The 23,073-nt window shown below is 39.1% G+C and overlaps 1 protein-coding gene across 1 annotated transcript; it reads left to right on the top strand.

Annotated features, from left to right (window-relative positions):
• Positions 1–78: 78 nt before the first annotated feature.
• Positions 79–21,732, top strand: LOC121371990 (angiotensin-converting enzyme-like). Its single transcript, XM_041498224.1, has 12 exons — positions 79–264; positions 8,826–8,958; positions 9,566–9,711; positions 12,727–12,878; positions 13,527–13,768; positions 14,383–14,580; positions 15,549–15,828; positions 17,520–17,746; positions 18,391–18,535; positions 19,398–19,496; positions 20,246–20,368; positions 21,459–21,732. The coding sequence occupies exons 2-12, from the start codon at positions 8,844–8,846 to the stop codon at positions 21,640–21,642; spliced, it is 1,911 nt and encodes a 636-aa protein (XP_041354158.1). The 5' UTR covers positions 79–264; positions 8,826–8,843; the 3' UTR covers positions 21,643–21,732.
• Positions 21,733–23,073: the final 1,341 nt, after the last annotated feature.

Here is a 23,073-nt window from a genome sequence, read left to right as displayed (position 1 = left end):
ACGGCTGTATGAACACAGCCCAGCATGCAAATGAAAACACCTGTTGGTATCGAGTCACGGATCTAAGTACAATAAACACTATTGATTTTTTTTCGCAAGCGGACAAACGTATACTAGTACAGTACGGTAGCAGTTAAGTTAACAATCGTCGCATACGAGCTTGCGGTAAGCTGGTTAACTACATAACACGTCTAAACTTCCAGGGATGGCTTAAAACATGACTAATGTGCTGATTCTTGAACTGTGCCATCAGACGCTGCGTGGGTAAGTTATACAAGCTAACTTATAAAGTTTACTCATTGTTGAAAAATTAGGCGATAAGCCAAGGGTATATCTCCTAGCGAAAGTAGGCCTACAGATATACGTTCCCCTTTATGTCACAATCTTAAAGGTCACCAGTCAGTGGTAGTCACGCCTCGCCGCCCCCATTGACGCTGTTGAGCACAGTGGTACCAGCACAGTCAGTTTGGCGACACGCTTGACAACATCTAAGGACCACATTTACAAAGCCTGTTTACGTCTTTTCATTTCATTTCAACTTATTTTGGTGCTTATATCCAATTAAGGTTCAAGCACGCTGTCCTTGGCACACACGTCGGCTATCTGGGCTGTCTGTCCAGGACAGTGCGTTAGTTGTTAGTTGTTAGTCGTTATTGAAAGATAAGAGGGTGTATTGGTCTTACACCTATCCACTGAGTCATTAAAACTCACTCTGTGCGGGAGTCGCTACCGGGCTGCGAACCCTGTACCTACCAGCCTTATGTCCGATGACTTTACCACGACACCACCGCGCCGAGGCCAAATTTACAAAACCTGTTTATGTCTTACACGCATGTAACTACATACATTTACCGGCCTTGGTGGTGTCGTGGTTGGAGTACTGGGTTCGCAGCCCTGTACCGACTCCCACCCAGAACGAGTTTTAACGACTCAATGGGATGGTGTAAGACCACTAACACCCTCTTCTCTTACTAACCACTAACCATTAACAACTAACCCATTGCCCTGGACAAACAGTCCAGATAGCTGAGGTGTGTGCTCAGGACAGTGTGATTGAACCTTAATTGGATATAAGCACGAAAATAAGTTGAAATGAAATACATAAAAACACCTGCGTTTAAGCCCTCCCCCCCCCCCCCCCCGCCCCCTCCCCAGGCTTCGTAAAATCGTTCCTGAAACTTTAGTTCGGTCATCAGCTAACGGCATTCAAGGGCGGACCCAGTGGTTATTCCAGGTAGGAGACCAATAACAAAAAGGTACATGGACCAACTCTTTGAAAAACAAGGGCACTTAAATGAAAATTGTAAAACAAATTGTTAAAAAAGGGAGGACTTTAATTATTTTAGGGAGATGGGCAGGTCCCCTTGTCTCCTCCTTGGAGCCACCCTTGGCGTATAAGGAATTATTGTAATTATTGTACAATGGCAAGAGAACAGCAGTTCTTCATAAAATACATAACATGATGATTCTGAATAACTAAACAACTATTTTTGTTTAACCAAACCACTAGAGCACACTGATTCATCCAACATCAGCTAAGATCGATCTCCTTCGGTGGGCCCATTGGGTTATTTTTCGTTTCAGCCAGTGCACCGCAACTGGTATACAAAATGCCGTGGTATGTGTAATGTCTGTGGGATGGTGCATATAAAAGATCCCTTGCTACTAATGGAAAATGTAGCGGATTTCCTCTCTATAACTGTCAAAACGACCATATGTTTTACATCCAACCGCCGATGATTAATAAATAAATGTGCTCTAGTGATGTCGTTGAACAAAACAAACTTTTATTCAACATCAGCTACTGGATGTAAATCTTTTGTAATTCTCACATATAGTCTTGGAGTAAACCCGCTACATTTAGTAGCAAGGGATCTTTTATATGCACTTTCCTACAAACAGGACAGCACATACCACTACCCAGTCGTGGTGCACTGATTGGGACGGGGGGGGGGCAATCGGAGCGGAAGGAAGGACATGTTTTATTTAACGACGCACTCAACACATTTTATCTACAGTTATATGGAGTCAGACATAATATGGTTACGGTCCACACAGATATTGAGAGAGGAAACCCGCTGTCGCCACTTCATGGGCTACTCTTTTTCGATTAGCAGCAAGGGATCTTTTATATGCGCCATCCCACAGACAGGATAACACGTACCACGGCCTTTGATATACCAGTCGTGGTGCACTGGCTGAAGCGAGAAATAGCCCAATGGGCCCACCGACGGGGATCGATCCCAGACCGACCGCGCATCAAGCGACCGCTATACCACTGGGTTACGTCCCGCCATATGGTAAAAAAAAACGACCGAACATAAAATTACTGCATGAGCCATACGAAATTTACGAAACGAGTTTGGGAATTGTTTTATTCCTTAAACGAGTTTCAAAGATTTTGTAAGGCACTCCTCGAATGTTATAATTTATTTATTGTCCACAAATTGTGAGTTATATCAAACGTTAGATATTATTGTAATCGCCTCAAAAGCGATTTTAATAACATTCTTAACCGGCTTCGGTGGCGCAGTGGTTAAGCCATCGGTCTGCAGGCTGGTAGGGACATCGGTTCGCAGCTTGGTATCGGCTCCAACCCAGAGCGAGTTTGTAAGGGCTCAATGGGTAGGTGTAAGGCCACTACACCCTCTTCTCTCTCACTAATCACTAACCACTAACAACTAACCCATTGTCCTGGACCGACAGCCCAGATAGCTGATGTGTGTGCCCAGGACAGCGTGCTTGAACCTTAATTGGATATAAGCACGGAAATAAGTTGAAATGAAATGAAATAATAACATTCAGCGATGTTAATTACAATGACACTAAAGACGTTTGTTTTGTTTAACGACACCACTGGAGCACATTGATTAATTAATCATCGGCTACTGGATGTCAAAGATGTAATTCTGACTCGTAGTCATCAATGGAAACCCGCTACATTCTTGATAGAGCGAGGGATCTTTCATATGCACTTTTTTCACAAACAGGAAAGCACATACCACGGTTTTTGTCCAATTGTGGTGCACTGGTTGGAACAAAAAAAAATCCAATCAGTTGAATGGATCTACCGAGGTGATTCGATCCTGTCATTTGGGTCATAGGCGGGTAAGACTTCCGATCTTTCCAGCATTCAGTTCATTTAGGGTTAGGGTTAGGGTTATTGATAGTATTAGTATTAGAAGCATGCTGCAACGTTTGGAAGTCTTTCCCATAGGCGTACAGGCACACATTTGTGTAGGGGATGCAGGCTGATTTTTGCACGTTTTCTATATGCACCATCCCACGGACATAATAGCACATACCACGACCTTAGATATACCAGTCGCAGGCCCGTAGCCAGCCATATTTGTGGGAATGCGTTGAGATGTTGGGTGGAACTAAATTTATATTTATAAGGGCGCGAGAGGTTTGGGGGGTGGGGGGGGGGGGGGGGGTTCGGGGGCATGCTTCCCAGAAATGTTTTTAAATGTAGATGCTCAGGGTGCATTCTGGAGCTATTTGTGATGGGTTTTTAATATTTTATTTCAGGTATTTTGATGTCGTAGCGCGTACATTTTTTGATAATACTTCAAGAGCAGCAGTAAACTTTAGCTACATTAAATGTGTGACACGCTGTGAAAACCTACCTGTGCTCGACTATGGGCCTGGTACGACTGAGCAGTGTCGCACTCATAACAGAGCGATCGTACTCAAATATGGATACGATCATTGACAGATTTGGCAGAAGCAAGGGGCGAGACGCATAATTTTTTCTAAGACCAGCATATAAGTGAATAGAACTAGTTACACTGTGAAACAATACATTTCTGTTTTGTACTTTAATACTCGTTAATTGTAATCCATGTAAAATGCGTAGTGGTTCGTTTACAACCCTATATAGCCTAGTTGTTTGGTAGTGCTTAATGCAAATGTGAATAAACGTTATCGAGATTCGGGCATTTAAAAAACCCACACAAAAAACCAACCCTCTAAATTCGGGCAAAACTCAGCCTGCCCCCACCCCCGTGAAAAATTGGAGCCCGTACGCCTGTGAGGGGCTGTATGATAAGTATAATATTATCATTAACAGACAAGGATTCATAGTTCGTGAAAACAGGAATCTAGAAAATAAACAACTGAATCACTAAATTGCGTGTGGTAAAACCCCCCAAAAACCCAAACATCAATGTGTTTAAATTTTGGTATTGCGCATAGCTTTCGTTTTCTATTTAGTGTATTAAGGGCATCGAATCGCTTTTGTGAATATTTATTTAAAGTCAGTTGCTCCTCCTTAATTGTTAATTCGACAAGGGTATTACAATCGAATTCCACTAAAGACTATTCGAGACGGAATGAAATGTATGACATGTTAAACATATTTACGGTACCGATACCAATCATATGCCAGACACGGTTTGAATTGAGAACGCATTCGGCAGTGTCATCTGTTAAATAAATTCATCTCTAAACAACATGCAATATAAAAATCAATTCGTCCAACGCAACAAAGTAAATAGTCATATTTAACTGACATTTATTTATTCTTGGGGTGATCGTAGTTGATGAAGATATTTCGTAAACGTATTTATTTTACTGACCAGTTATATTATACCTTTTTTCTTTTTCGTAAGAAAAGCGTCTATCGTTTGGCTGCACGTTTTTTGCTTTGCTCTCTTTGCTCAGGTTATCATAATAGTCGTAGTTTGTGAGTCGACAAAATAGCGCGTCACAATTACTTACATGATAGACTGGTTCTCAATTGAATATACCCATAACGACGCCTTGGAATATCATTCGTGTAACATGTACCATTTTAGGCCAAAAAATATTTACGGAAATTTCCGAAATTAATATTTGAGCTCTATATAGACGAGCCAAATAATAACAGAGGGCGGACTTCCATTAATGGTTTCGAATAAACTAGCATTTAATACAGCCATCTGTTAGGGTAAACGTTAAAATACTTATAACAGGAAATAAAAAACATTATACATTTTTTGGCGGAACTCCAATTCTTGGGGGGGGGGGGGGGGGGGGGGGGTGGGGGGTGCGTTCGCACCCGTCGCACCCCCCTTGGCTACGAGCCTGAGTCGTAGTGCACTGGCTGGAACGAGAAATAGCCCAATGGACCTACCAACGGGAATCGATCCCAAACCGACCGCGCATCAAGCGAGCGTTTTACCACTTGGCTAAGTCCCGCCCCAGCGTGCTTGTATATTGTTGATTGAAAAGATAACGTATTGCATATAGTGCAAGTATTTTAAACACAGATTTTGAGCGAATCAATACTTGGACAATAAGAAAGAAATGTTTTATTTAACGACGCACTCAACACATTATTTTACGGTTATATGGCGTCAGACATATGGTTAAGGACCACACAGATTTTAAGAGGAAACCCGCTGTCGCCACTACATGGGCTACTCTTCCGATTAGCAGCAAGGGATCTTTTATTTGCGCTTCCCACAGGCAGGATAGCACAAACCATGGCCTTTGTTGAACCAGATATGGATCACTGGTCGATGCAAGTGGTTTACACCTACCCATTGAGCCTTGCGGAGCACTCACTCAGGGTTTGGAGTCGATATCTGGATTAAAAATCGCATGCCTCGACTGGGATCCGAACCCAGTATCTACCAGCCTGTAGACCGATGGCCTACCACGACGCCACCGAGGCCGGTACTTGGACAATAAAGTGACTGGTTAAAGTTAGTCCAGAAAAAAAAAGACTATGATATTCAGTCATAAATAGTCAGTTACAAAAAAGCGACGGGAATCGATCCCAAACCGACCACGCATCAATTGAGCGTTTTACCATTGGGGTACGTCCCGCCCCCAGTATAACACGTTGTGCTGACTTCTGTCGCACCGACACACGATGTTCAATGAGCGAGTTGCTGACGTGTGGAGATCATTTGAAACAGCTGTTTGTTAGTGGAGCATTCGTAACAGCTGTTCCACAACAGATCCGGGTAAACCTGATTAAATGATAGCAATGATGATGAAAAATAAATGTTTTAATTATATTCTACAGGTGCGTATGCAGAGGGTGTGTGTGTGTGTGTTTAAAACCGTTTTCGGGGTCGAAACCATCTACTTAAGCACCTTTTTCTCTTCTTTTTAAAAATATAAACAGCAGCATGGCGGAAGCAAGTAGACATTGGAGGGGGGGGGGGGGGGGCTGACTGAGATCGAGGGCGCAAAACAAAGTTTTTAGGGGGTTAGGGTATATGCTCCCCCGTAAAATTCATCTCTGCCTTAAGATTTACTACCAATAATGTTTTTGATTCAAAATTATTGGGAGGTGGAGCTAGAACCCCCTGCCCCCCACCCCTGCTCCGCCGTGCCTGAAAAGGCTTTGTAAATTCGGTCGTTAGATTCTTATACTGCCACCCCTTATTTTAGGCTAGATACGGCCCTGAATACCACGTTGTTGTTTTCTTTTGTCACTTTCTTGGGAACGCAGGTCAGACCGCAGTGACCAGTTAAAACCCACAATACCCTAAACCCTTGACGTCACGACACTGAACAAACAATACTTACGGTTATGCAAAACAAAATTTCATTTCATTACTAACTTTTCACTTTGATTAATGCTTTCTTCTTTCGACAGATCCGCGACAGGGCTTTCAAATACAGAGGATTATATTAATACTGTAACCGAATGTTTCTAAGTATAATACCGTCGTCGACCTTTTTTCTTCTTCGACCTTTTTTCTTCTTCATTAATTCTTTTGGTCTTTATCCTTTCAGCATACATTTTTTAATCATGGATATGACGTTCTTGTTATTCGGTTCCTCTATGTTATTATCCTAAGAGGTTATCTGTATTTAGGTTTATGTAATTACAAAATGTGCGTCTGTATGGATCTCTCTCTCTCTCTCTCTCTCTCTCTCTCTCTCTCTCTCTCTCTCTCTCTCTCTCTCTCTCTCTCTCTCTCTCTCTCTCCCCTCCTTCCTCTATCTCCCCATCTCTCTCTCTCCCTCTCTCTCCTCCCTTCCCTCCTCTCTCCCCCTCTCCCGCCCCTCCCTCTTCCTCTCTCCTCCTCTGTCCTCCCTGTCCCCTCCTCTCTCTCCTCTCTCCTCTGTCTCTGTCTGTCTGTCTGTCTGTCTGTCTAGCTCTCTCTCTCTCTCTCTCTCTCTCTCTCTCTCTCTCTCTCTCTCTCTCTCTCTCTCTCTCTCTCTCTCTCTCTCTCTCTCTGTCTCTTAATCCTTATTGCAATTAGTTGTTTTTCGCAGAAAATAAAAAATCCAAAAATGTAGCACAGTATAATGAAGATGAAACTGATATTTGTAGACTGAAATAGATTTTAATTATAACAGAGTATGTAATGATTAAGACTTGTCAGAATAATAAACGTCGTGTTAGTGAAACATTATTGAACGCGTCATTTAACACGGACATGCCATAGGTGCATAGTATATATATAAGACCACACACATACACAAAATAAAAAAAATAAAACATTTTACAAAAGAAAACCAACCAACAAATAAACAAACAAAAACTGCTCCAGCCTCGACGCTCCCCCCCCCCCCCACAAAGTTTTTTAAATAAATAAAATAAAATAAATAAATAATAAAAATAAAAACTCAACAAAGACATAATCATGTTAATTGTTTTGTTTTTTTAAAGTAAATTTTGTTATTAACTTGGTACGGAAACTACATTTAAAAATGCTCTGTTGAATATTCTTGATTTTATTTTTAATTGAGAAAGGATGAATGTAGTAGAATGAAGGCGAAATAAAAAAGAGATTGCTTATAATTGCAAATCGAATTTATATCCGATTTAAAATATTTTCAAAGAAAACAAACCCCTGTTATATATAAATTTAAAAACTGATTCTTTAAATAAAGGAGGTCATGGAAGAGGGTGGATATAATGACTTAATAAGATTATCATTATGATTTTTTGTTTTATATTAAAATTATATTTGTGCATTTGAACTATATATTTTTCAAAATGTATTCCACCTTGCCCTCAATATTCGATACAAGTGGAATATTTTAGAGGTGGGAATATGAATGTTTATGCTTGAACCTTCAGTGGATAAAAACATCTAAAATACTGATGGATATAGAAAAATGATACACAGTTAGTAATAACAACAAGTTCTTAATGCAACCAGGAGCGGGACGCAGCCCAGTAGTAAAGCGCTGTCGGTCTAGGATCGATCCCCGTCGGTAGCCCATTGGGCTATTTCTTGTTCCAGTAAGTGCACCACAACTGGTATATCATAGGCCGTGGTATGTGCTACTCTGTCTGTGGGATGGTGCATATAAAAGATCCCTTGCTACTAATGTGAAAATTAGTGGGTTTCCTCTCTAAGACTATATGTCAGAATGACCAAATGTTTGACATCCAATAGCAGATGATTAATAAATATATGTGCTTTAGTGGTGTCGTTAAACAAAACACATTTTACTATTACTGGAACAAACCCTCATCCATAGCATTGCGAAGTTAATCGTGTTATTAGCAGACAATCTCACAGAACTGGCTTTCAATCCCACAATACATCTTTGTACTTTGTAAAGGCATAACTACACTAGTAGTGAATTTAATTTGATCTCAAATACCATTTGTTCCCTTTTTTCTTTCCATCAGTATAGATTTTTGGTTGGTTTTAATTTAATATATTTTCTTATCACTGTCTACGGGATTGGAGACAGGAAATTATGTTTTAAAAACATGATGGATTTTGTAAATGTCTTGGAAAAAAAAAATCTTTTATATTATCCATATGCTCCTTTTCAGTACTAATGTAAGTCTCAATATCTTCTGCATATATCGATTAGCAATTACTGGAAATAAAATATTATAATATTTAACATTGCAGGCATTCAAATTTACTACTATGAATCGACTAACGGTGTTACTCTGTATGTGCCTTGTGACTTTTGGATACAGCTTGAAAAATTCGCAAGTCCAGCTAAAGAATGTGTTGCTGGATTACCTGAAATCACTGAATGGTAAGTTACTTGGTATTCGCAAAAACATTAATTTACCTGTTATGTTTTTTTTGTGTGTGGTTTTTAAACAATATTTATTCCATTATTAAACATTCTGGGTTTTTTAAGAATGTCTCGGTGGCCGAGCGGGTATCGTGGTGGTTTGGGAATTGCGGGCGATTCGGTGCCATAGGTTCGAGTCCCAGCAACGGCATGAGAGATAATTTGTTAGGCCATAGAGGATTTATTTTATCCCCTATGCTCTTTACATACAATTACCACACACAGAGACACATGGACAGCCAGCTACAAACACACATACACACACCATAAGTGAATTATGAAAGGGTGACCTCAGTATCAAAATAATAGAAAACTAAATTTATCAGTCCTTTTAACACCAATACAATGTTGCAGCTTACGACTTTCTATTTTAATATTAAAATAAATATTTATAAATATATGCTTCCCAATCCTACCATAAGGTTCCCATGATGCCGCCTTCCCCTAAAAACAAACCCCCCCCCCAAAAAAAAACCCCAAAACCCCCCATTTATTTTTTTTTATAAAATTGTATCATTTAATTATTTAATGTACATTGCAATACATGTATATTCCTAATTTATAGGAAATAAGGAAACGGCCCTGGACTCAAGACACAGTGCTGTCACGTGGTTACACAAGGTCAATGGAAGGCTACTGGAATTGGAGAACATGCAGGCTGAAGCACTTTGGAACTTCGAAACCAATCTGACGTCAGCAAACAAGAAAATGGTACGAAGATGTTAAATTATTATCACTAATAAACACATAAATCATGTATTATTATTAATTTATTATACGATCTCTTTATACTAACACCAGCAGGGCATTGTCAAACTTCCTTTTCACTCTGCCTTGTGCAGATATACGATATCAAAAGTGTTAATGGTTTTGTCGTTCATATACACAGAAATGCCTGGTATTACTGCAATCAATTAACATTCGTTGTGGTTTAGGACTGATTAAACCAGCTCTAACGTGATTCAACCGTAAGTCTCAGTTTTAAGGTGCCTCTGTATTTATGCAGGTGGAACACACAAACTAATGTATTACTAATGTTCTGGTAGAATTAGCTTTAATGAATATTAGTTATGCCTTTAAAATATCTGAGTAACTGTGTGTTCTAATGACATTTTCGTTTATACTATAATACCACAATACTAAAAGATCAGTTGAAGATAAAGAAAGAAAGAAATTTTTATCTAACGACGTACTCAACAGATTTTATTTACGGTTATATGGCGTCAGACATGGTTAAGGACCACACAGATTTTGAGAGGAAACACGCTGTCGCCACTACATGGGCTACTCTTTCCGATTAGCAGCAAGGGATCTTTTATTTGCGCTTCCCACAGGCAGGATAGCACAAACCATGGCCTTTGTTGAACCAGTTATGGATCACTGGTCGGTGCAAGTGGTTTACACCTACCCATTGAGCCTTGCGGAGCACTCACTCAGGGTTTGGAGTCGGTATCTGGATTAAAAATCCCATGCCTCGACTGGGATCCGAACCCAGTACCTACCAGCCTGAAGACCGATGGCCTAACCACGACGCCACTAAGGCCGGTAGTTGAAGATAAGTTCCACTTCATATTAGTTTGTCCATTTTATTGTAGTCTGAGAGGCAGATATATTTAACCATATTATTATACCCGACGATCTTCATTCAAATTAATACAATTACTGTCCATTAATAACGTAAAGTAGTTAACAAAATTGTGTAAATATTTATTAGCAGCAACAACTTAGAGAAAAGATAATTTATATTTATAATAGATCTACGTATCACTCTCCACAATGTACTGCAATGTATTATTATGTAACTATATGGTGGATTATGGTTAATGTATTATGTGTATGTATAATTAAGTGATAACTATGGATAATGTATACTAAAAGGCAAACGTTATTGGTGATACTTTGAACCATGTTTATTGGTTAAGTATTAGCAACTGTATGTACACGAGTATGCATACTAAAAGGCAAAGGTTGTGACACACAAAAAACAAAGATAATTGATGATAAGTTTTTACTGCCGTGTATGAAACGTTATAATATGGAAAGAGAAATGTTCGAAGGTATGGAAACGAACAATAGTTCATGAAAAGGGCGCACCTGCCATATGCAAATGAGCCACATCACTAGAGGGGGTCCAGAGCGAAGTTCATACAGTCAGTAGCGAGTGTGTCCACCTTGAGCCTTGATACAGGCCTGACACCGTCGTCTCATCGAGGCCACTAAACGCTGGAGAAAGTTCCTGGGAATGCCTGTTTCGCAGTGGCGAGGGGCTGTCACGGGTGGTCTGCCGCTACGGGGACGGTCCCTGACCTGGTTGTTGATATCGTTGCCATAAGTGCCATATGGTGTTTCTGTGGATGTTGAATTGATGTGCGACGTCACGCTGCGAGGTCCCTATGACGCGTCATCTGTCATTTCACTGAGGCGTGGCATGACAAAATTGCCTCAAACAGTTCACTAATGGTGTTTTTCTGACTTCTGGACTTTTGAAGGCTGCACAGAGTGGTAGTGATTTGCGACTGAATGACTGATCTTTTATGGCGAACACTGGACAGGAGTTCTCCCGAATAGTCCATGTTTCTTGCCACAAAGCATGCACTCGCTGCAACAACTGCTTGGTTGCATTTATTTGAGCTGTTTCATGCACATTTTCTCTGGTTTACATCCATAAATCCATTTACAAATTTATTACTCCAAACAATCCATGTCACAATAACTTTTACCTTTTAGTATATTGTGTGTATGTGTAATTATGTGATATATATTTATGTTATGAATAATGTATATGTGTGTGCCTGTGAACTGAGATTAAATTATTTACTAGTGAACGTTATAAACTGACTCGGCTAATTAAGTATTCTTCGACATCTCCAACCGAATGCATTTAATGATCCTTTGGTCGTTGGAAATGATAAAATGGACATTTTTAACACAAGTGCACACTAGCCGTATTTTTATATACAGGTTAAAAGAATGTGAAAGGAATCACGAGCAAAGCAATTATTTGAAGATTTTTTTTTCATCGACATCATTGGGATAGACGTATGTTGTTGACATGGGAGTAGGCTGGGGGGGGGGGGGGAATGTTCGCTAGGTTCGAAAGACCTCCCCCAACGCTAAAACATTTTAACATTCAATATTAGGCTATTCCTACATTGTATATGTGTCTAAAGAAAATGTAGACAGAAGGGTCCACTAGGTTCATATTCGACCACCATTCCAGATTCTGATTACACTACTGGTAAAACCAACATATACAGACGTTAAAGTAATTACTGAAGGTAAAGATTGCATTGCTAAATTGGGGCCAACTGCCGTGCATCAGTGGTTTGATTCTGGCTGAAATATTCCGATTCAATTGGAGTTGCCGTATCTCTTCACAGATTTAGGGGCGGGACGTAGCTCAGTGGTAAAGCGCTCGCTTACTGCGCAGTCGGTCTGGGATCGATCCCCGTCGGTGGGCCTATTGAGCTATTTCTCGTTCCAGCCAGTGCACCACAACTGGTATATCAAAGGCCGTGGTATGTGCTATTCTGTCTGTGGGATGGTGTATATAAAAGATCCCTTGCTGCTAATCGAAAAGAGGTGACCATGAAGTGGCGACAGCGAGTTTCTTCCCTCAATATCTGTGTTGTCCTTAAACATATGTCCGACGCCATATAACCGTAAATAAAATGTGTTGAGTGCGTCGTTAAAGAAAACATTTCCACTTCCATTTCCTCGTCACAGGTTGGCGATATAGACCGCGAGGCGTCAGAGATTTATCAACAGTTGCTAGACGAGGCTAAGGCTGTCGATCCCAGTGTGCTGGACCAGACTCACAGAAGAATGATGAGGTTTCTCCAGTCATATGCAAAGTCTAGAGATCCTAACATAGTTGAGTGAGTATTACTGCAGTGCGATCATCAAACACATACACGACCCATAAACAGTGTGGTTGCTCACTGCCCCTATACAACATACTGGATACGCCAGTATAAAATTGTTTAGGTGTTAATTTAAATAAACGATATATATATATATATATATATATATATATATATATATATATATTTGAAGTTTAAAATTTCAAAGCCTAAAATAATTAATATCTGTAAATTATACTTTGCACGTTCTTGCTTCCAGTTATTAATATTGTATAGCCATTTACAAAATGTTTTAGACCTAGCCGGTGAAGTATCACTTCAACTGCTAACATCACCGAAAAATATCGCAGGTGATTGTTTTAAAGAGATAAATGTTTGTATGATTATTTCATTTGCTATTTAGCGCATAATTATGTTATATTTTAATTCCATAATGATTTAAAATCCATCTGAGAGGTCACAATTTTTCACCTACTATAGTCTAAATAAAACCAACACCTCACCCCATGATATCTTTTTTTTCCCCAGCAGGCCACATTGTTTTCTTAACAGGACATATCTCTGGTGACCTGCTTTCTTTAAAAAATAATAGCAGGCCGTATTTTGCTTCCTATTTCGAGCCCTGTAAAATTATTAGTTCCTTTTTTATGTTAATTATTAAAGACACACCAGCACTACTAGAAGTGATATGGTGACGATTTACAACACTGGAAAAGTCTGCAGAATAGAAGATCCGCACAAATGTCTGCCGCTGGAACCGGAACTGGAAAATGTTATGGCCAACAGCAGAGATCCGGCGGAACTTTTGTGGGCATGGAAAGGATGGCGGGATGTCACTGGTCCTAGAATTAAACCCTTGTATGAAACATTCGTGACCCTGCTCAATGAAGGCGCGGTCGAAAAAAGTACGTATTACATAGACACTGTAAAAATAAACCAATATTACCAGCTTCCAGTATATTGTTTTGGCCGTGGTAAGTTTTGTCATTTATTAAAAAAAAAAATGCTTATAAGACTAAGATACCTCCTATTGCTGTTCAGTACAGTGGCAACGGAACGAGGTGCGTGTGTATGGGTGTGGCTGTGCGTGTGGCTGTGGCTGTATGTGCGAGCGCGCTATGTCAATTTCCAATAATTTTGTAAAACTATATATCACAAAGTAAAATGCATAATAACTGCTACAAACAGTAACACACGACCGCAAACACACTGAATATGAGGACACTGGTATCCTAAACAAGAAAAATATGGTTCACAGGGCCGTACCTAGGATTTTTTTTTTTTGGGGGGGGGGGGGGGGGGCAACGGAGTAGTTAATAGTCTAAAACTCCTTAAACGGTTAAGAAGAAAATTGTCTTTAAGTTTCTATAATGCTTTCCGCCACGACCCTGGTTCATTGGCAAGAACGAGAAACAGCCCAGTCGGTCCACGAGCGTAGACCGTCCGCAAATCAAGCGAGCGATTTACCAGTGGGCTATATCCCGCCCCCAAATAATATGTAAATGCAAATTAATTTCAGACTATGCTGATTACGGGGCCTATTGGAGAGAGAAGCTGTTCGACCAGACGCCGGATTTCGAGGCTATGTGTGATCGTCTGTGGCTGGAAGTTAGACCACTCTATCTTCAACTGCACGCCTATGTACGGAAAATGCTTACTAAGATGTACGGCGCAAAAGTCGTAGGAACCAGTGGATCCATACCTGCTCATCTTCTTGGTATGCGACAAATATAAATACTGTACACGAGTATATCAAGTTCTAAAATCCATATTAAGGTGCATGCATATGGAAAAAAGAAAAAGAAAAAAAGAAAGAAACAAAGAAACGAAACGAAAAAGAAAAGATAATTGATCATGATATATGTAAATATTATATCTGAATGTATATGTATACATTTTCAATTTTCTAGTGTGTTTTCGGTAACTTTTGGATGCTAAATATTAAACATTTTAATTAACTCACGCCAGTCTTAAAGGTACATACTTCTTTTAAAATGTACGTTCATTCTGGTTAAAACTTGCTTCCAAAACTTAGGGTATTGAATTCTGTACATCCTCTTTGTTGTCCTAATACCCATAGAAGTTCGAGATTGTGTCTTGATGCGACCATTTGGCGCAACAGTACGACCAATTTAACAGAAATTCCCCTTCAATTTTCTGATATTTTAGTGTTTAAGCGCGTTGCTTTAAATAATAATAATAATAATAATAATAATAATAAAAATAAAAATAAATAAATAAAAGATATATACATGTATATATCTTTTATATATATATATATATATATATATATATATATATATATATATATATATATATATATATATATATATATATATATATATATATATATGGTATTTTTGCATTAATTCCGGAATTCAAGATATGGGACGATAACTGAAGATTTTTTTTTTAATTCCTAAAGTTGATTACAAAATAAGCCTGATACAAGGTATGTGTTTTATTACGGTAATGATGGAAATAATCGCATCCTTTCCAAGAAATAGTTTTTGGTCATTCCTAAGCATTACAACACGCTTTACACAATTATACTGATGTAGTTATCTTTGCTAAACGTTCAACCATGTTCAAACTTTGCAGTTGGTTAAAGAAAATTGTAATTGATGAATAGGAACTTTTTTCAAGCGAGTATATTTATAATAATGAGCTAATATAACAATACAGGAAACATGTGGGCCCAAGAGTGGGGTAACATCGTCGACATCGTGGTTCCAAGTTCGGACCAAACTGAAATGAAAAACATGGAGAATCATCTGCAGACAGTTCTCAAAAGAAAGCATGACGTCATGGGACTATTTCGACTAGCGGAGGAGTTCTTCAGTTCGATCTCTCTCTACAACATGACGGACACGTTCTGGAGGAAATCCATGCTGGTGAAACCCAATGACCGAAAAGTGCAGTGCCACGCGTCTGCTCATGATATGTTTAAGAAACACGATTTCAGGTAAATCATAAAATTTAATCTGCTTGCATGCTTACCCGCATGCCTGACTGACTGCCTATCTGCATGTCTGACTGACTGCCTACCTGCATGTCTGACTGACTGCCTACCTGCATGTCTGACTGACTGCACGCCAGGGGCCTATTTCACAAAACATCGTAAGTATACGTCTGCAACTAGCAGAACTTCATACCGGTCATTCATTTACACGTGTTTGACATCTATTTCACGCAGAAAATTACATCATTACGGAAGATGGAGGATTGTAAGGACAAAAGAAAATGAAATATGTGTACTTCAAACTATATTTCTTGTACTATAATAATAATAAGAAGAAGAATTGTGATTTTGTCGTAGATTTACGTTTACGTACGTTTTGTGAAATTGGGCCCTGCTTGGCAATGCGCCAGAAAATCGGTCTGTCCATTATTAACTGTCACGACGAAGTTAGCAATTCGGCGGTTGCGTTGCAATTTTTCGACCTCTCGACTTACGACGGGGTGCGCTCATGATAACGACTAATGGGTTATAATACGATAATCGAGTTGTAAGAGCGCTCAGACTAGCTACTGGACAGTAGTTGGTAGTCGGAGACTAACATTAGTCTACTTGCCCGCCCGCCTGTTGCTCTATTTATATCTCCCTATTCCATTTCAACTTATTTTCGTGCTTATATCCAATTAAGGTTCAAGCACGCTGACCTGGGCATACACCTAAGCTATCTGGGCTGTCTGTCCAGACAGAGGGTTAATTGTTAGTGGTTAGTGAGAGAGAAGAGGGTGTAGTTGTCTTACACCTACCCACTGAGTCATTAAAACTCGCTCTGGGTGGGAGCCGGTACCGGGCTGTGAACACTGTACGTACCAACCTTATGTCCAATGGCTTAACCACGACATCACCGAGGCCGGTTATATCTCCCTATTTCTCTATCAATCTTTATACTTAATGATTCGGTTTGGCTACGGTAAATGCGGGAATAGCCATTATATAATCGAAGGAATGACCATTGCATACATCAATTTTTCTTCCATTGGAAGTGATTCTAAGAATGTCTAACCGACCTGTACTATTAGTAATTATTAGGAGTAAAGATCCCTGTCGTAAATATTTATTTTCACAGTAGCATTTGTGAGTGTTGCATTGTGGGCTGTCGCCGTTGAAACAATACATACGTATTGTCTAGTACATCCTATAGCATGGTGAATCTTTGATATTCTCAATGTAAAGGCATTGGTTAGACGTAAAGCAATAATTTTATTTGAATGATACAAGCCAAATCAGTGATTTCAGTGGTGTAGTCTTTAAAAACAAGCCTCAGATAGGAGGCTAGTAGGTACTGAGTTCGTATTCTATTACCGCCTCCCACCCAGGATGTGCTAGTACAGAGATTTCTCTCTTATTAACTAATGACTAAACTGGACCCCCAAAACGTACCAGCAATTCGGCGAATTTGGTCCAAAATTCTGCAGTCAAATATAAATTTCAGTTTACCAAAAAAACTCTAATAAATCAAGGTTCTTTACGATTTATACATGTATGTGTTTGATTTTCAAATTATCTTTCTGGCGATTTCATAATGATGCATATTCGCCAAAATCCCACTTTAATTTCGCATTTCGCGATTTGGTGGATAGCTATTGTTTCTTGACATTAACTTGTTTGAGGATCAATATTTCAAGGTTGTTTTCTTTCAGAATCAAAATGTGCGCAGAAGTTACGATGGATTACCTTCAAACTGTACACCACGAGATGGGTCACGTGCAGTACTTCATGGCGTACGAGAATCAACCGACCCTTTTTCGTGACAGTCCTAATTCCGCCTTCCATGAGGCTGTAGGGGACACGATGGCTCTGTCTGTACTCAGTTTTAAACATCTCGATACTCTAGGACTGATGGGTTCACAATACAAGAACAGTCCAAGTAAGTGAATTGTTTTCTCTTCATTTTTGAGTCCATACCACACAAGCCCCATCTCTCCTTTCTCAAAGCAATTTTTTTTCTTTTGGAATATGACAAAAAATGTTGTTATCCAAATTCTGGCATTTTTGTTTAATTCGGGCAAAAACCAACCTGCTCATCCTCCCTCTGTTTCATCTTCATAAATCAAGGCTAATATTCGTTCCTCGTATTCAGCCTTTTTTCATGTAGTCAAGATTACTGATATCCACTACTAGCGCCCTCTTTTGGAAGAAAATTTGTAACCCCGATTATGTCCCTTACACGATGACATCGCTGACCAATCACAGCATCGGTAACATGTGACAATCTTGAAAGCAATATCAGTGTTCGCCCGCCAACATGGAGTTTACATAACAAGGGAATCTATAAGGAGCGTTGCGATTCGTTGCAATCAGATCTCATCGCATCCAATGAAATTTAAGCATTTTGTGGCACGATTTCTTGACGACATGTATCAAGGCTGAATACGAGGAACGAATATTAGCCTTGATTAATGAAGATGCCTATGTTTGTAATTGTCTAAGATAAACATATTTCGATACTACTTACTTACCTTAGGCTTTATATAGACTATTGTGCTATAACGATGACATTTTAAATTGCAGAGGTTGATATCATGATATTACTGAAATCGGCTCTCAACAAAATCGCCTTCCTTCCGTTTGGATATATCATTGATAAGTGGAGATGGAAGGTGTTCAGTGGAGAAATAAGCAAGAATGAATACAATAGAAGATTTTGGGAAATGAGGTGCTTATTATAATAGTTCACTTTGTTTTAAAACTGTTTTACCTTTTTGTATGTAGGATGATAACCATTTTTTTTTTAATGCATTTAATTATTAAAGTATTGAAAAATAAAGTTTGTTTTGTTTAACTACACCACTAGGACACATTGACTTATTAATCATCAGCTATTGGGTGTCAAACATTTGATAATTCTGACATAGTCTTAGAGAGGAATCACGCGACATTTTTTCCATTAGTAATAAAGGATATTTTACTGTGCACCATCCCACAGACAGGATAGCACATACCACGGCCTTTGGTATGCCAGTCGTGGTGCACTGGCTGGAACGAGAAATAGCACAATGCCCATAGAAGCTCAAGGCAGTATGTCTTGGTTTGGTCATTTGGCGCACCGTGTAACCACTTTGACAGAAATTTTGATCCTAGACCGACCGCACATCAAGCGAACGCTTTACCACTTGTGACTTGACTACGTCCGCCCTGTGTATTTAATTATTAAAGTATTTAAAACACTTGTATACAGTAAATCACTTAAGTTTTTCATTTACCATAGTTTGAAACCCAATAGCCGTGTTTTTTTTCATGTTGGGGTGTCGTAACTGTCGTTAAACATCATTTCTATTCTATTCTATTCTATTTTATACAATAAATGTGTTTTGAAATGAGTTTATTTAATAGATAATTGTGTGTCAGGAAGATTAAAGTTTAAAAGTAATTGTATTGTATTTCTTGAAGAGAACTGAACAGAACAGAACTTGTATTGCAATTTTTGCGTACATTGTCCAAATCACAACCATATATATTGTTTTTATGTGCTGATGTAACATCCTATTAACTCGCTAGTCTGTTTGTGACTGTTGTAGACTGAAGTACCAAGGTATAGTGGCCCCCGTTCCACGATCTGAGCATGATTTTGACCCAGCAGCTAAATTCCACATTCCAGACAATTCACCATACATGAGGTAAGGGTAGTCTGCCGTGCTATTCAAATCTGTGTGTCCATATCTCGTTAAAAGTTCAAGCACATTGTTCATTTTGGTTGGCCTATTGTAGTATTTAGACGACCAAAACATTTTTAAAAACTGTGTAAATATCGAGTAAATCCTTATTAATGCAAAGGCCAAGAGTTTGTGAATGTACTGCAATATTTAGACATCGAAATGTATTTAGATGTTCGCCATATGTTAACAAGTGCATGTTCATATGTCGCTAAATGTACTGGTTTTGTTTTAACGTTCATAACTATATCAAACATAAATGATTAAAAGAAAAAAATTGCGATTGTATAGGTGTAATGTTCTGGTTTACAAGTATGTCTGTAGTTCATAGTTTTATTCTTATGTTTCATGTTCATCAGGGCCGTACTGAGTAGGGGTAGGGATGAATGGTATTACTTACTTTCCACCAAGAAAGTATATTTTTTTAATTTAAAGGTCAGGTGCCCTTTTGTATAACTGGAGAAGACCCTATATTAATACTTTTGTTTTTGCCTCCACCCCAAGTGGCGTAGCGAGGAGAAAGGCACGGGGGCAATGCCCTCCCTCACTCAAACCTTTTTTATTTGTTTTACTGTATTAAATTTTATTAAATCATGCATACATACATACATACGCCAGTGTCCACCCCCAATTATTTTAGGATAGATACGACTTAAAACATGATATTAAATAAATATAATGAATCAAGTTTTGGTAATGTTGCCTTTTTTCAGCTACTTTATCAGCTTCTTAGCCCAGTTCCAGTTTTACGAGTCCCTGTGTCAGACGAGCGGCCATGTCGGCCCTCTTCACCAGTGCGACTTCTACCGGTCACAGGAGGCGGGAACCAAGTTCAAGTAAGACACACCAATAATACTTATTACACCTCCGATAATTGGACGATTGCAAAAAAAAAAAAAAAAAAAAAAAAAAAAAAAAAACCCACACGAAACCCCCCCCAGTAGGAGTGAGGGTGGCGGGTGGGGACACTTGAGAACAAAATTGTACGTTTTTTGTCCTACTCTATATAAAAATAAAAATATGGTTTATGCCCCCATAACCCACTAAAGGCTGTGACCCAGTCACCAGCTATGTAGAGATTGTGCCCCCCCCCCCCCCCCCCCGATATCGTTCCTACGGGCCTGTGTGTAGGTTAATTACGACAGGTTGTTGGTGTGGGATGATATGACATCATAGTGTGTATTAAATTATATAGTCTCCGCCTTTTGTTTGTGTTTGTTAAATTGTAGTGATATTTTGATTATAAGTCTAGATCCAGGGTGGAGGAAAAAAAAGAGAAATGTTTTGTTTAATGACGCACTCAACACATTTTATTTACGGTTATATGGCGTCAGCGGGTGGAGGAGGGGAGGGGGATGTCATTAATTTCCATATAGAAATTAAATTAAAATTTAATTTGTTGAAAGTGAGTATAAAAAAAATTACCCCCCCCCCCCCCCCCCCTCCCCACCCCATGTTATCCGATCTGGAATAGCCATATTTTTTTCTTCATTTAAATAAAATTGGGTGCTGCATGTAGAAAGAAAGAAAGAAAGAAAGAAAGGAAAGAAAGAAAAGAGAAAAAGAACGAAAACGAACGAAAACGAAAATAAAGGCGTGTATGCAAAAGAAAAATAGAATAAAAGAACAAAGAAAGAAAGATAAAGAAACTAAATGTGTGTATGCAAAAGAAAGATAGAATGAAAGAAGAAAGAAAGAAAGAAGAAAAAAAAAGAAACTAAATGTGTGTATGCAAAAGAAAGATAGAATGTAAGAAAAAAGAAAGAAGAAAAAGAAAGAAAATAAAGGTGTGTATGCAAAAGAAAGATAGAATGAAAGAAGGAAGAAAGAAGGGAATTAAAAAACCCCCCAAAAAATCTGTTACTGCCACTTCATGCGATCCTTTCTGAAACAGTTGTTTTAAATCTACTTATTTTTCTCGTTTAGAAAAATGTTGAACTTGGGCAAGAGTGTTCCTTGGCAGCAGGCACTGTTCCAATTGACTGGAACTCGGCAGATTTCGGCATCGTCGATAAAAAAATACTTCGAGCCGCTTTCTCAGTGGCTAACCAAGCAGCTACAAGGAGAACCGCTGGGTTGGGACAAAGCCACAATTAACTGGAAGGACTAGGCAATAAACACGTGCTGAACATTTTCGTTGCGCTTTTATACAATGGATTTTTAGATTTACAAAAAAACAATAAAGAAATGTTTTATTTAATGACACACTCAAAACATTTTATTTTCGGTTATATGGCGTCAAACATATGGTTAAGGACCACACAGATAATGAGAGAGGAAACCCACTGTCGCCACTTCATGGGCTACTCTTTTCGATTAGCAGCAAGGGATCTTTAATGTGCACCATCCCACAGACAGGGTAATACATACCACAACCTTTGATATACCAGTCGTGGTGCACTGGCTGGGACGAGAAATAGCCCAATATGCCCACCGACGGGGATCGATCCCAGACGGACCGCGCATCGAGCGAGCGCTGTACCACTGGGCTACGTCCCGCCCTTTTTAGATTTACAATAACATAGATGTTGGAAACTGCAAGAGACTTGGAGTTGGAGGTTCCTTGTCTGTTGTTATGGTAGCGGGACGTAGCCCAGTGGTAAAGCACTCGCTTGATGCGCGGTCGGTTTAGGATCGATCCCCGTCGGTGGGTCCATTGGGCTATTTCTCGTCCCAGTCAGTGCACTACGACTGGTATATCAAAGGCCGTGGTATATGCGCTATGTTGTCTGTGGGATGGTGCATATAAAAGATCCCTTGCTGCATTAAAAAATGTTTTAGCCGGTTTTTCTTGGATCACTACGTATCAGAATTATCAAATGTTTGATATCCAATAGCCGATGATTAATTAATGAATGTGCTTTAGTGGTGTCGTTAAACAAAGCAAATGTTTTTCTTTTGTATACAATAACTTTTAGATTTACATAGCTGTCGGAAAATGCCCAGAACTAGGGGTTGGAGGTTTATTAATTCGTCTTTAAAGTCGTTATGGTGGCGAGGAGAAGTGTGATATTCTAACTTCAGATTTGACGTAGATTTCCCTTCAAAAACTCTATTCATGAGATCATCTTGAAACAGAAATTTTATATCAGTACTAAAAAGATTATAAAGTTCAGGCGCGGATCCAGGGGGGGGTGGGGGGTGTGAAGGGGTCCGAATTCCCTCCCCCTGCTCAGAACACCTTTTTTCCCCATTTAATTTAATGAATGAACGAATGAATGTTTAATAGCACGGGCAGTACGAAAATACATCGGCTATTGGGTGTCAAAACTGGTAAAATTATTATAAAAGGATGCTCCATGTCAATTTAAAAATTCAATAATCGAGTTAAAACACTGTGTAAAGAGCTGTGAAAAATACAAATATCGCAGATATCAATATATTAAAATTATAATGAAAACCAGTATGTCTAATTTTAAACAGAGTTGAGGGTGGAATCGAAAACACTCCACCACACCTCAACCTACAAATACATCTTCTCTTGTTATATTAGCGTAAAATGACTACACTCTACCAAAATGTGACGCACCATCAGCAAACA

Source organism: Gigantopelta aegis, chromosome 4 (genome assembly GCF_016097555.1).
Source record: "Gigantopelta aegis isolate Gae_Host chromosome 4, Gae_host_genome, whole genome shotgun sequence".
Lineage (NCBI taxonomy): Eukaryota > Metazoa > Mollusca > Gastropoda > Neomphalida > Peltospiridae > Gigantopelta > Gigantopelta aegis.
This window is presented reverse-complemented; position numbering and strand designations above follow the sequence as displayed.